We start from the raw sequence: 14,207 nt of genomic DNA, 5'->3' as shown, positions 1-14,207 counted from the left end.
CGTTAATTGATGCTGTCTCACACAGACAGTTCAGACTTTAATCTGCATATGTCTGGGACAATGACAGGCAAAGAAAAGTGGTAATTGGAACTCTCCCCACCCCCACAGTGTATGTGTGTGTGTGTGTGTGTGTGTGTGTGTGTGTGTGTGTGTGTGTGTGTGTGTGTGTACATGTGGCCCCATTCCCGGAAGGGTTAATATGCAGCCAGGCTGCCTGTGCTCAGGGCCTTAGACTGGCCCCGAAGTGGGAGGGGTGGGCCTGGAAGGTGGAGTGGCGCTGGCTTGACTTGCACAGGCTGCCTCCTCCCCACAGGAGCGCAAATGCTTGTCCAGATGGTCTGAGAATGGTGAACTCAGGTTGCCTTTAGGAATGGCTAACCGAGCCCATACCTGGAAATCCCCCCTCCCTGCCCCGCCACGGCAGGTTGCTTTTGGGAGATTCCACAGTCATTAGAGGATAGAGGCAGGCAGGAGTGAGGCGTTCGCCAGCTCGCCAGCACTTGGGAGAAGGCAGCAGGATGGACGTGGTCGACAGCCTTCTTATGAATGGAAGCAACATCACTCCCCCCTGTGAGCTCGGGCTGGAAAATGAGACTCTGTTCTGCCTGGATCAACCTCAACGTTCAAAAGGTAGGTGCCAGAGGCTATGGTTAGAACTCAGAAAACTACATATAGCAAACGCAAGGCTGACTGAAATATGCGTACATCGGTGTGTGTGTGTGTGTGTGTGTGTGTGTGTGTGTGTGTGTGTGTGTGTGTGTGTGTGTGTGTACAAAGTCCCTGTGGAACAAAGATAAATGAAGTTGTATGTTCAGAAGTTTGGATAAAAGAGCAAGAGAAATCTACAGTCAAATGTTCTTATTGTTCCCATGGGAGAGTTGGGGAACCCACGCAGCAGGATTGGTGTGTGTGTGTGTGACAAATGCATTGAAGAGCTGTGGGCAGAACGGGGTACCAAGTGTAGAAGTCTGAACTTAGAAACGTTACAGAAAAGGCAACGTTACAGAAAAGGCAACGTCACAGGGGTGGGGGGGTTGGGGGAGCATAGAGGTTGCCTTTCCTTAGGGGAAACCCAGCATGAAGAAGGATTTAAAGCAAAGTAATGTTTAGCCTGAGGGAAAGAAAGCCATCCGTCTTCAAGAGCATTGTCCTTAGGAAAAACTGCTTTCCTGAGTGATCTTGTGGCACACCAACCTTAAAAAAAAAAACAACAACCAGAGTGCCCTGTGCTTCCCTGGGCTTGTTTCTGTGCGATGCAGCTGGAACGGGAATATTTGGGTTCAGTGACACATACACCCAGGGTAGGAGGCCACCATCAGGAAATAAGCACTCCCTTGGCGGGGGTAAGGTTTTAACATTCTGCCCTCTTAACCATCCCCCCCGCCACTTCCAACTCTTCCCTTTACTCTGCAGAGTGGCAGCCAGCAGTGCAGATCCTCCTGTATTCCTGCATATTCCTTCTCAGTGCGCTGGGGAACACGCTGGTCATAACGGTGCTGATCCGAAACAAGAGGATGCGGACTGTCACCAACATCTTCCTGCTGTCCCTGGCTGTCAGCGACCTCATGCTGTGCCTCTTCTGCATGCCGTTCAACCTCATCCCCAACCTGCTCAAGGATTTCATCTTTGGAAGTGCTGTGTGCAAGACCACCACCTACTTCATGGGTGAGTGGCTGCAGGTGGCTGTTGACAGGGCTCGCCCCACACCCAGCTCAGCCCTGGCTTTTGCCAGCCCCTCGACAGCCTCAGCGGAGGGAACCTTCGGGAATCCAATACACCAAGCGTCTGGCTCTCTGGGCCTATGTACAAGGACACAGGTGTTTCCTTCACAGCAGATCAGTCTTCCTACATGCCAGGAAGCATGTATCAGACGTTGATACAAAAACATAGTGGGGAGTGAGTAGGTTTGTCTCTTCGCAGAGGGCCAAGAATTCGTAGGTGACTTCAAGTCGTGCTGTACCTTGCTCGTGGCAGATGACTACATTCTGATTAACTCCCAACTTGGGTCAGGGTTTCTTGAACTGCAGAGGATTGCATGGGATCCGGGATCTTTGCTGTTGTGTTTCTTGTTCTGTGAGAGATGGAGGCTGTTTTAAACTATTTTGTCTCAGTCTGATTCTCCTCACTGGATTTACTTCCTAGACTGTTCTCTCAAAGCCTGGGGGCATCTTAGGCCAGGAGGGTGCTGGTGGTGGTGGTGGTGCTGGTGGTGCTGGTGCTGGTGCTGGTACTGGCGGCGGTGGTGGTGGTGGTGGTGGTGTGTGTGTGTGTCCCTAATAGGAAGCTGATAGAGGGACCATGGATTACAAAGCAGACCCTGATTGGATGAGCTATGTAGCTTGCTGCTTATACCAAATACAATGATGGTTATAATAAAATAAAACCCACAAAGCGATTTTTTAGGACTTTTTATGCACCAGCATTTTTAACTTCCATGATCTTGTTTCCCAACCACCCGGTAAGCAACTGACTGTCATGAATCTGTCCCTGGCTCACCAAGCACATGCCGTGAGCGGGAAGTATAGTGGCTCTGGTTTGAACTTAGATTAGCAGGAGCCACCGTGGCGAGCACGCGCCTCTGTTTGCCAGCTGCTGTGGGTCTCCTAACCCGGGATAGAAACATGATCCTTGGTCCTTTCTGTCTCTCACAGTGCCTTGTCCCTTGCCCATTCTGAGAACTAAGTGGGAAGAGGACAGCATGAGAAGTGTGTGTGTGTGTGTGTGTGTATGTGTGTGTGTGTGTATGCATATCTATGTATGTGTGATTGTGTGTATGTGTGTTGTGTGTATGTGTGTCTATGTATGTGTCTATGTATGTGTGTGTTTGTGTCTATATGTGTGTATGTGTATGTATGTGTCTATGTATGTCTATGTATGTGTATATTTGTGTGTATGTGTATGTATGTGTCTATGTATGTGTGTGTTTTGTGTCTATATGTGTGTGTATGTATATATAAATAGGATATTTGATTCTGACCCAAGCTATGTAAAACAGACAGCACTGAGTTGGCCTAGGGAAGTCTTCTGAGAACAGAAAGCTTTACAAGGTCTTGATTTTTCTCAGTTGAGTATGCAGGATCCACTGCAAGACACAATGATAATGAATCACTGGCCCTCCTGCCCCCCCCCCAGATAAGTAACCAAGAGCGTGTCCTCTATGTTCAAGTCCCCTGAACATATTCTAAAGCCTTAAAAATGAGGAGGACCACTGTTAGATAAAGAAACACTGCTGAGAGCTCGCTCGCTTCTGAGGCCCTCCCAAGTGTGCGTCGCAGGCACGGATGCTCCAGGCACGGATGCTCCAGCATCGTAGCCAGAGGAGCAAGGGGAGTTACTAGTCATGCAGCCATGAAGGCTGCAGAACTGTTCACTTGAAGGTTTTTAATTCTGTGCTGTGTGAATTTCACCTCAGAACAGCTTTCATGGCCAAAAATTAAACAACAAAATAATTCTGGAAGCATTTGGGACGCCGTAATAGCTTACTTGGTTAAATGTACTTTTTATTGTTATTTGATATTGGTTTGGGGCCCTGTTTTCGCACTGTTTTGGGCACGGTTCTGTATGTAGCCTAGACTGACCTGGACACTTCCTGTGTAGCTTAGGTTGCCATGTCCCACTAGGTCCAGGGCTTTGTTGAATGTCTAAGTCTGGTCTCTCTGATATTACTGCTAACTGCTCATCATGGGGAGTGGGGGCAGTGGTGCTGGTCTGACTGGATTTATAGTGACTGTGGACCCATTGCACAGAACAAACTCAATGGAACTTAAAGCTGTCCTTTCTGTTCTACATGCCATAGGCTCTTGGGGTTGAATTCTAGAAAGCAGTAAGTGAATCTTACTTGAAATAAAGGAAGGAAGGAAAAGAAAGAAAGAGAAAGAGTTTTATTTAATGGTTTCAGAAAAAAGCATATATGGCTTTTAGGGAGTTAGTATCTTATCTATCCTGGTAAGCAGTAATATTTTAAGATGCCAAGTTTAGGAAGTCTGTTCCCAGATCTTTTGGCAGCAGCTAACTAGTGAGTGATGGTTCTTATACCTGAAGGTTTAAGGTGAGCTTAAAGCACAAGATGTTACAGTAAGCATAGGCACCCAACACCATCGGAACAAGTACGCACTCTGTTTCAGTGTGTCCTGTGGATGCTGTGGAGAAGGTACAATGTGTTTCACCCACTCTAAGCAGGGTCCATGTCCACTTTGTAAAACACAAAGGCAGGATGCCTGGAAAGACCCGCTTCTCCCACTCAGAGAAACTGGCACATCACTCTAGAATCTTTCCTCTGTCACCTTGTTTTTTGGTTTTTTTCCAAGAGATATTTTGAATTTTAAAATGTTTCTCTCTTTCAAATTTTGTACTAGAAGTTTTCTAAACATCAGTGCTTCCGGATCAGACCCCAGTGACCTGCCCGCAACACGGAGTCCTTGAGAATGTTTGCCTTTTAATGTTGATTTAACCACAGGCTCCTGATCAAAATTAGAGTTCTTCTCGAGGTTTCCAAAAAGCCCTTCCGAGGGTTGGCAATTTATTTTTATCCCCTTGTTTATTAATTAATGAGTACCTTCAGCTGGAGTTTGATTACAATCAAAGCTCAATAAACTTACTTGAAAAATGGCAATGAGACGTGTTTGCAAATACCTATGCCTTAATTCCTTGTTAGTACGATGCTGGGACTAAATCATCTTTTAAAAATTACCCCTTGAGCATTCTTCTGTGATACTAAACTGCAGCCCCGACACACATAAGCTAAACGTACAAATAAACTTTGGCGTCAACACCTGAGTATTTATTTGCCTTCTCTCTTCCCTCCCAGGCACTTCCGTGAGTGTTTCCACCTTCAACCTGGTAGCCATCTCTCTGGAGAGATATGGCGCCATCTGCAGACCCTTACAGTCCCGCGTCTGGCAAACAAAGTCCCACGCTTTGAAGGTCATCGCTGCCACCTGGTGCCTCTCCTTTACCATCATGACTCCGTACCCCATTTACAGCAACTTGGTGCCCTTTACTAAAAATAACAACCAGACGGCGAATATGTGCCGTTTCCTGTTGCCAAGCGATGCTATGCAGCAGTCCTGGTAAGGCGAGGCTTTGCTCGTTCTTTTAGACATAGCAATGTGAGAGACAAGAACGCCCTGCCAGATGACTACGGGACAGGTGTACTAAGGGCTTTCAAAGGAGGGTCCTTTTTTTTTTTATTGTTTCATATATTCATATAATGAAGTTTAGTTGTCTCCCCGCTCCCCCACTGTCCTCTCCCATCCTCCTCCATCTCTGGCTGAACCCTCTTTTCCCCAACAAGTTTCCCTTCTACTTTTTTTTTTTCGAGGCAGGGTCACTCTGTGTAGCCTTGGCTGTCCTGGACTTGCTTTGTAGACCAGGCTGGCCTTGAACTCACAGCGATCCGCCTGCCTCTGCCTCCTGAGTGCTGGGATTAAAGGCATGCACCACCACTGCCCAGCCTCCACGCCTTTTTTTCCTATGTGATCCACAGAGTTAAATGGGTTATTCTTGCAGCACCAAATAAGAAGTTATTTACAGGAGCACAGCCACCTTATGTGTGGCTACACCGCTGAAGAAAATGACAATTCCCTGCAGAGTTAGCTGCTCATAGTCCCCTAAATGTGGGGTCTCATGGGCCTCTCTGGAGAAGGTCAGTCTGGCCTCAGCCTACGAGGACCAGGAGAGTACACAGAGGGAAAAATGAGCCTCTAACCACCACACTGTTATAGTTGGACTAATGTTAGCTCTTACATTTTACAGACAAGGAAACTGTGACTTAGAGGTGCCAGTGTGGCCAAAAAGCTAGGAAGGGGCACAAGCGAAGCCTCTCTCTAAGCTTCTGCATCTGCATGGTCTCCAAGGAGTTCAGACTGGCTGACTTTCAGAGCTATGATTTTCTAAAAAATTGATGAGAGAGCAGTATCCAAAATCTCATGTAGCTTTTTCTAGTGTTTTTAAAAATGTAGATATGTGGCGGGGGGGGGGGGGGCTTGTACATGTGTGCCATGAAATATGTGTGGAGGTCAGAGGACAACTTGAAGGATTACTTCTGTCACATGGGTTCCAGGGACTAAACATGGGTTATCAAGCTTGGTGGCAAGTGCTGTTACAAGGTAGGCTATCTCAACACCCCAATTCCTGGTGTTTATAAGCACTTGTGTTTGCCCAGAATAGTTTGCCAGAAAAGAGATTTCAATACTGGTTTCTTGGCTCACTAGCTAAATAGCCTTGGGCAAGTTTACTTAAGGACTTAATAATGCAGATATTTTTTAGATCTGCTTTATTGGGAAGCTATAGGGTCCAAATAAGAACTCATAAAAATGCTTTCAATGAAAAGATGACACAAATGTGGATTACATTCACTAAAGATAGAGCTGTTTTAGAAGTAGGAACTAGACACTGAGATGTGGCTACAAACCCAGATCATGTTTCTTTGACTCCTTCCTTTCATTTCAAGCAAGTAGCTTGAACACACACACACACACACACACACACACACACACACACACACACACACACACAAAGCATGACATTGTGTAAGAGAGGGATATACAAGACTTATCAAAACACGTCCACTTGCAATGAGAAATGGCTCGGCCACTGTTTGCCTCTGACAATTGTATGGTCTAATCTGTAACTCACACATGCCACACTGTGAAAGTGATTTAGGGGCCAGCCTCACAGAGCAGTAGGCTGTGAATCCTCAACAAGCAAGTGTGTTTAGAGAAAGCATAGCTCAATCCTGCCAGGCCCAAGACCTTGTGCCCCAGCAAAGCAACTTCACAGGGTGATGGAAAACGGATACTTGAGGAGATTTATGGGTGGCAAAACGGCATGTTTGGTAAAACTGAACGATTTTTCAGGATTCCGACAGAAACACTTAGTGGCTCCCATTGGAGGGTCAACAAGTTGTGCAGCCTGAGACGTGTTGTTGAGTTCAAATCCTACCTCTGATACTAGCTATGCGACTTTGGACACATTGACTCTCTTCAAGACCCCATAGCCTCATATGTTAAGTAGGTGCTCAGACAATGGTAGCTACATCAAAAGTTCTTATGTGAGTTCAGCCGAGATGTGTGTACGCAAGGAGCTTAGTCTCGCCTGTAGTACACGGCCCTAGTCCTCAATGGATGGGTACTATTTTTATATTTATTATTTCAATGGTTTGGACATATAATCCACACACTCCCACTATTTTTAAAGACTTTAATATCTGTGTATTGTTCATGTCCTTCATTTTTGAAACATTATCTCACTATGTCACCCGGGCCAGTCTCAGAGTCCTGGATTTGAGCAATCCTCCAGCCTCAGCTTGCTGAGTATCTGGGGCTGTAAGTGCACACCACTTTTCCAGCTTTTCTGTTCCCCTTTAAGGATTGTCATTGCTTAGGGGCCACAGCATGATGCCACGTTTATCCAATGTAAGCTGTCATTCAGACGCACTTCAAAGAGTAAAAGAAGCAAACACGTTCTCATGACCGAACCTCCAGACGTGGAATTTTCAAGGATGCTAAGTGCTAGAAATTAATGTGTCTGCTCAGACCAGCTCACCCTCGTCATTCTTGCCCATCAGAACTCAGAGGTCCAGAGTTGCTGGTAATTAGATTTCTCTTCATTGTATTAGGCAAACGTTCCTGCTGCTCATTCTCTTCGTCATCCCTGGGATCGTGATGGTGGTGGCCTACGGATTGATCTCTCTGGAACTCTACCAAGGCATAAAATTTGATGCTAACCAGAAGAAATCTGCCAAAGGTAATGCTCTTTGGGCTGGATATTTATTCTAGGAAGAGCTCACAAGCTTAATTATAGGTTAACTAGATGTACCCAGCATGTATCTAGTATGTGCTGAAAGACTTGAAAGTATTTTTATAGGACTTTCTGTTACAAGGCAGTCAGGGGACCCAGTCTCTCTGAATCCACGTGTATACAATGGTGAGGTCCTGAAGGGAATCGAAGGAGAACATGCACACATGACACTGTTACCTGTCCCCAGGCTTGCGGTAATGCAGCACTTCGTAGACACCTTCTGGCGAGTCCGCCCTGCATATCGCATTAAGCGACATCAGACCCGTGGCCTATAAGGCCCAGCTTCTGGCCACTCATTGCTCCCTCTCCTGCTCACCTCACTCCTTCCTCACGTCCACAGCCCACTGAACCTGTCCCGAACACCTGTGTTGACACAACTTTTTCCTTCTCACTCTATTCCCCTCTCTTGGTCCCTACCTATGTAGATAACACACACATTTTTTCTCTCTGGCTTCTGTTGACTTTCGCTCATTACTTGGAGTCCTCACAATAAAAGTAATCGAAAAACTCAGCAAGCAAACAGGAAAGAAAGCACGGGGAAGAGTGGTAATATTTGTTTTATAATAACTTTCAGCTTTACAACCTTAGTGTGTACAGTTGTATTATTGTTGTTACCATCATAACATATACATGGCTTATATTTCATCGGAACTAGTGCAGACCAATACTGATATAAATCGGAACAGGCCAGACTGCCTGTCCATTTTTTCAGTTCAAGTTCAGCTTGGCCTCCTGGCCTAGGGAGGTCGGAGAGGGGGAGGAGGCTTTATGTGTTCTCTCTGACATGACTTGTCCTGAACCATGAAACGATGTCACTTGCCCATCCAGAGAAGAAGCTGAGCAGCGGTGGCAGTGGCCGATACGAGGACAGCGATGGCTGTTACTTGCAGAAGGCCAGGCACTCGAGGAAGCTGGAGCTTCAGCAGCTATCCACCAGCAGCAGTGGCGGCAGAGTCAACCGCATCAGGAGCAGCGGTTCTGCGGCCAACCTGTTAGCCAAGAAGCGTGTGATCCGCATGCTCATTGTCATCGTGGTCCTCTTCTTCCTGTGCTGGATGCCCATTTTCAGTGCCAATGCCTGGCGGGCATATGACACCGCTTCTGCAGAGAGACACCTCTCGGGGACGCCCATCTCTTTCATCCTCCTCCTCTCCTACACCTCCTCCTGTGTCAACCCCATCATCTACTGCTTCATGAACAAACGCTTTCGCCTGGGCTTCATGGCCACCTTCCCTTGTTGCCCCAATCCTGGTCCCACAGGGGTGAGAGGAGAGGTAGGAGAGGAGGAAGATGGGAGGACCCTAGGGGCATCACTGTCCAGGTATTCCTACAGCCACATGAGCACTTGTGCTCCACCCCCGTGAGCTGTGCCTCATCCACTGCTAAGGCAGGAAGGAAGGGACCAGGGAGCAAGGAAGAGGAGAAGACCCACTTCTCATGGAGACTCTTCAATGTCTGCTTTTCATCCTTCACAACGTTCTAGAAGGAACTCAAGGCAGGGTTGTGAAAGCACCAAGACATTTTTCCATACTGTTCACCAATGGGAGAAACCTCAACAGGCCAGCGATAGGAGCCCCACAGGACTTGTGCTGCTAATGTCACTGCGAAGTCCATGTTCAAACAGAGGTGGAGACCTTGAGGCGCTTTAGGATTTTCTGGAACACCCCAGGTAACATCTCTCCATAGTGACTCATTGCTGTGCTGTTTCTTCTGCTCCTGCAGAATTATGGTCACTACTTTCCTCCCCGGGGAAGCCACAGCTATTTCTCATATGTACTACACCTACACACCTTGACATCGCCACCAAGGGCGTGTGAAGCTCACCTCCGCTGGCCACTTCAGACTATGGGGATAGTCGGACACTTTTGAAGCTTGTGGTTGGTCAAGCTTCAAAAGTACATTCAGAAGTGTAAGTTTAGGCCATCATCAGAAAAACAAAAAGAATGCACCTAAAAGACAGGTTTTTAGGATTTTTATTTCTACAAAGGGAAGAGCATGCAGGGCCAATAGCTAGAAGGAATGTTTTTTGTCAGCAATGCAGAAGGGAGGATAGTCTGGGCTGTGTCACTTCCCCTCTGTATCTAACCCCACAACTTTTTTTTTAAACTTCAACTTAATGTTTTATATTCACCTGTATTTATTTTCTCCTCTCCAGAAGGAGCTCCAGGTAAGAAGGGAGGTGTATGCACCTGGGCGAAGGATGGCAACAGGTATAGTCAGGCCCCAAGGGAAACTGGCATGCTGGGACTCAGGTAGCAAGTAGCTTTGAATGCTAAAACTGTGTGTGCTTTTAAATATCATCCATGTATCTCGTGTGTGTGTGTGTGTGTGTGTGTGTGTGTGTGTGTGTGTGTAAACTAAACATATGGTTATATTCTCTGTGTGTTAAAAACTTGTTGGTGGACATTGGAATTCAACACGTACTATCATTCTTCCATAAAAAGTGAGTGTCATATGAGCTTTGTTCCTTTACAGAATTAGTCTTGAAAAACCTTAACTCTGAGAACTCTGTTTAAAAATAGACATAAGTTACACACTGAGATACCAGGAAGAACATTTCTAGATAGCATGTACCCATCCAGTCGACCAGCACACACACCCTCCCTCCCTCCTTACCACCCTCCCTCTCTTTCCCTCCTTTCTTTATTTTCTTGAACAATATGGTCTTGTCTGCTTAAAAAAGTTAGTATGAACCTTTTCAACAGAAGCAAGTTTGCATGCACATGCAGAAGGTAAAAAGTATTCAAAGAAAAAAATTCAAGGAATGTTCATTGCTATGAGCTGTCAATTATCCAAGGAGTGGGCATTCTTCTGCTTTGCATGAGCTGGCAGCCATTCACTGATCCAGGCCCTGTGCTCTCAGTAGTCCCCCAAATTCCCTCTGGAGGAGGAAAACTGGGGAGTAGCAAGGGACAATAAAGCTCCCGGTGTTCAAGAATTAGACAGGACGTGTATGTGTGGTGGTTGCTGTGCCTGATAGACCACACTGAGGAGAAGCAGCTGACACCTGCCTGCCCACCACACCCAGCTTCCCAAGCCAGAGCATCACCCTTTCCTCCGACTTCAATCTTAGAGGAGGAGCTACCGCCAGCCTCTCAGCCAGCGATTGCAAAGTCAAAATGCAAAGTTCAAATTGCAATGATAAAAGATGCAAAGGATGAAAATGCCTTTGATACCTGAGTAGGTCCTATACTCCTTTCCTGCCTAAATAAAGACTGAGTCATCCCCTCTGGCCCTCGGATAGTGTCAGAAAACAAATGAGGAAAAATTAAGGACCCATCCATTATTAGGAACCTCTGGAGTTTCTGGATGTATATTAACCTGAAGACAAGGTTTCAAGATTTAGTTAATAAAAACACAGATATGCAGCTGAAGTGTAATTTTAGATACTCTATAGAGCATTTGTCCTCAACCTTCCTAATGCTGCGACCCTTTAATGCAGTTCCTCACATTGTGGTGACCCTCAACGATAAAATGATTTTCACTACTACTTCATAACTGTAATTTTGCTACTGTTATGAATCGTAATATAAATATGTGTTTTTCTGATATCTTGGGTGACCCTTGTAAAAGGGTCCTTTAACCCCCAAAGGGGTCCTGACCCACAGGTTGAGAAACACTGCTATAGATGATAATTCTTACTTTGAGTGCATCTCATACACTAAAAGACATCCTATATTTTATCTGACAACCCTATTTTGAAATGTTTCAAGGTGGGTTAAAGAAGCAAGAATGTCCACATCCACAGTAATAAAATGCCTTTGCTGGCTTAATTTATCTGAAAGTCTTTCACCTATTGGAAGCTGAGAGATAGGTGTGGAGGGCCATTAACTTTCAGAATCTGTGATGAGCTTTGGAAAGGTCTGATTTTACTGATTAATTTGGGGTTTTTTGTTTGTTTGTTTGTTTGTTTGTTTTGTTTTGCATAACGCTGTTCTCATACTTAAGTCAACTAATTTCCTTTGCCTCGTGTTAAACAAGATTCCTGACTTGAACATGAATTCAAGCTAGGGGAACATATACATAAATTACCTCATATTTTCTAGTATCCCTTCAGCAGCAGCAAAATATGTTGGAATAGAGAGTCACATCTCGGCTTCTTGCGCCCAGTCACCATGGCAAGGTCTCCTATCGCATCCGAGGTGGTGAAGGAGCAGGCCCTTCAACCCTCGGGTTTGGTTCCACATGTCCACATGTATATTTAACAGATGCCTTTCTGCTTAAGCAAAGTGCCATCCTAATGAGTTAAGTGAGGACAGCTGCTGGATGCCCACGGGATGGACTTCCTGTGTTTTGCCTCGTCACCCACATATTGTGAACGTTTAATAAATGTTATGGCTGACTTGCGTTGTGTGTCTTAAGCTTTCAGTGGTCTCTCTTTCCATCCACGGCTGCACTCCTCAACGAGGATAAATTCACTCTTGGGGCAGAAGAGCTGAGCTTGGCAAGACTCTTTCCTCTGTGTGTGAACGCACCCCAGGTTCTCATGTGTGACCATTTGCTGTGTTCTCCCTCCTCTTCCCCTCACCCCCATAATGCAAGTGGGTAAAGAGAGTGGATAGAATCCAAAATGTGATGAGGGAATCCTGCCTAGAGCCAGTGTTGAGATATAGATAAACAGAGGTTGAGGTTGAGAACCACGTCCCTCATCTTAGCTCCCCTGGCCTTCATTTCTTTCGAGAAGAATACATGCAGTAAACTTCGAACCTCTACCCAGATCTAGCCAATGGACAGGACATTCTCCACAGTTGAGTGGAGAGTGGGGTACGACTTTCACACGAACTCTGGTGCCCCATGTTTGCCCACGTCCCCTGGATGGGGAGGCCTGGTGGCACTCAGAGGAAGGATAGCAGGCTTCCAAGAAGAGACTTGATACTCTATGAGCATACACAGGGGGAGGAGGTCCCCGTCAGACACAGTCATAGGGGAGGGGAGTAGGGGGAAAGTGGGAGGAAGGGAGGAATGGAATGGGAGGATACAAGGGATGGGACAACAATTTAGATGTAATATGAATAAATTAATAAAGTTATATATTTTTTAAAAACCTTGCCCACATTTCCAACTCTTGCTAAAGAACTCAGCTCACTTCTGTCATCAAAGTGCTCATGGACACCACCTATTCCCCCACCCATTTGTTGTCCTGCAGAACCCCAATGGGAGCCTCATAGAGCCACCCTGGCCCATGCTGGGCACCCCAGTTCCCTGGCTCCTACCTCTAAATGCACTACTTTCCTCTGTCTTTCGATTGGATGCCTTTGACCTCTCTGGTGTCCTGGTGCCTCTTGAATGGACACAGCTTCCTAGTTTCCAAGAGTTGCTCTCATAGACCAGCACCAGCCCCACCGCTCCACATCCACCCACCCCAGCCCTTTAAAGCAGAGTCTGGGTGGAACCCATGTCCCTCTCACACAGGAAGAGAGGTCTGATTGGGACACCCATGCCGCGCTCTTCCTTCTGGCACATGGTAGTCATCACCATACTGAACTGAGCAAATAGGACTACCCACATCAGACAATTGCCATACTGGAGGTCAATAACAGATGACGGTGAAAAGCTACCACCACTACACGTCATCACTCACAGCACATGACAAGGTCCAGTAACTCTTCCGGAGAATGAACGGTTGGCTGGGTTTGAGTGGAGTCTTTTCTCAACCTCAGTCCTTCCCTGGGCACTATGGGCGGCTCCGCCTTCACAGTCACGTGGCTACGGATATACGTGTTCGTCTGATCCAAGCTGAAGCTGCCTGGGACGTCAAGGTCTATTTTCAGCTGTATACGATATCCAGGAAGTCTGGCTTCCAAACTCACTGACCATAATAAGCTTCTTCTAAGGTAATGAAGATAAGGCCCAGAGATTTGTATCCAAGCTCAGTGGCTGCCCCCAGCTTGTTGTGTGGCCCCAAACAAGCTGTACCCCTTCCCAGGAGGTCAACTCCTCTTGAGGGGCAATGGCTCCATGTGTGAAGTGTGGCTCAGTAGGTGAGGGTCTGCCATGTTTTTCATATCCCGTTCCCGGGGCTGGAGAGATGGCTCAGCAGTTAACAACATCATCGTATCCCGTTCCCTCCCCCAGTTTCACTGGCTTCACGCTGCAACAGGGAAACCTCCCGGTGCCCAAGCATACAACTGTCTCTGAAGAAACCTGCTGGGGAAAGGGACTAAGAAAGCCAAGAATCCCCAAGCTTTCAGCCGCCTCAGTCTCACATCCTAGAGCAGCTTGTAGAAGGCTCCTGCCTAGGATGCCAGCCCATTCCAATGGATAATCAGACACAACACCCTACTCTCAAATTAAATTTGGCTTTGGGCAGACTGAGCTACTGCAGTTACTGATCCTGGCTCCGCATAGGCACCAAACAAGTTCACTGACAGTACCGATGGCAATAAACACTTCAAGGGGGGCGGGGG

At 46.6% G+C, this 14,207-nt stretch overlaps 1 protein-coding gene across 1 annotated transcript; it reads left to right on the top strand.

The window, feature by feature from the left end:
* Positions 1 to 461: 461 nt before the first annotated feature.
* Cckar (cholecystokinin A receptor) lies at positions 462 to 9,221 on the top strand. The gene is made up of 5 exons (XM_051164818.1): positions 462 to 630; positions 1,414 to 1,665; positions 4,808 to 5,069; positions 7,619 to 7,746; positions 8,629 to 9,221. The coding sequence occupies exons 1-5, from the start codon at positions 519 to 521 to the stop codon at positions 9,162 to 9,164; spliced, it is 1,290 nt and encodes a 429-aa protein (XP_051020775.1). The 5' UTR covers positions 462 to 518; the 3' UTR covers positions 9,165 to 9,221.
* The last annotated feature ends 4,986 nt before the right edge of the window (positions 9,222 to 14,207 follow it).

Source organism: Acomys russatus, chromosome 22 (assembly GCF_903995435.1).
Source record: "Acomys russatus chromosome 22, mAcoRus1.1, whole genome shotgun sequence".
Lineage (NCBI taxonomy): Eukaryota > Metazoa > Chordata > Mammalia > Rodentia > Muridae > Acomys > Acomys russatus.
Note: the sequence above shows the minus strand (reverse complement) of the source record. Positions and strands in the feature narration are given on the sequence as shown.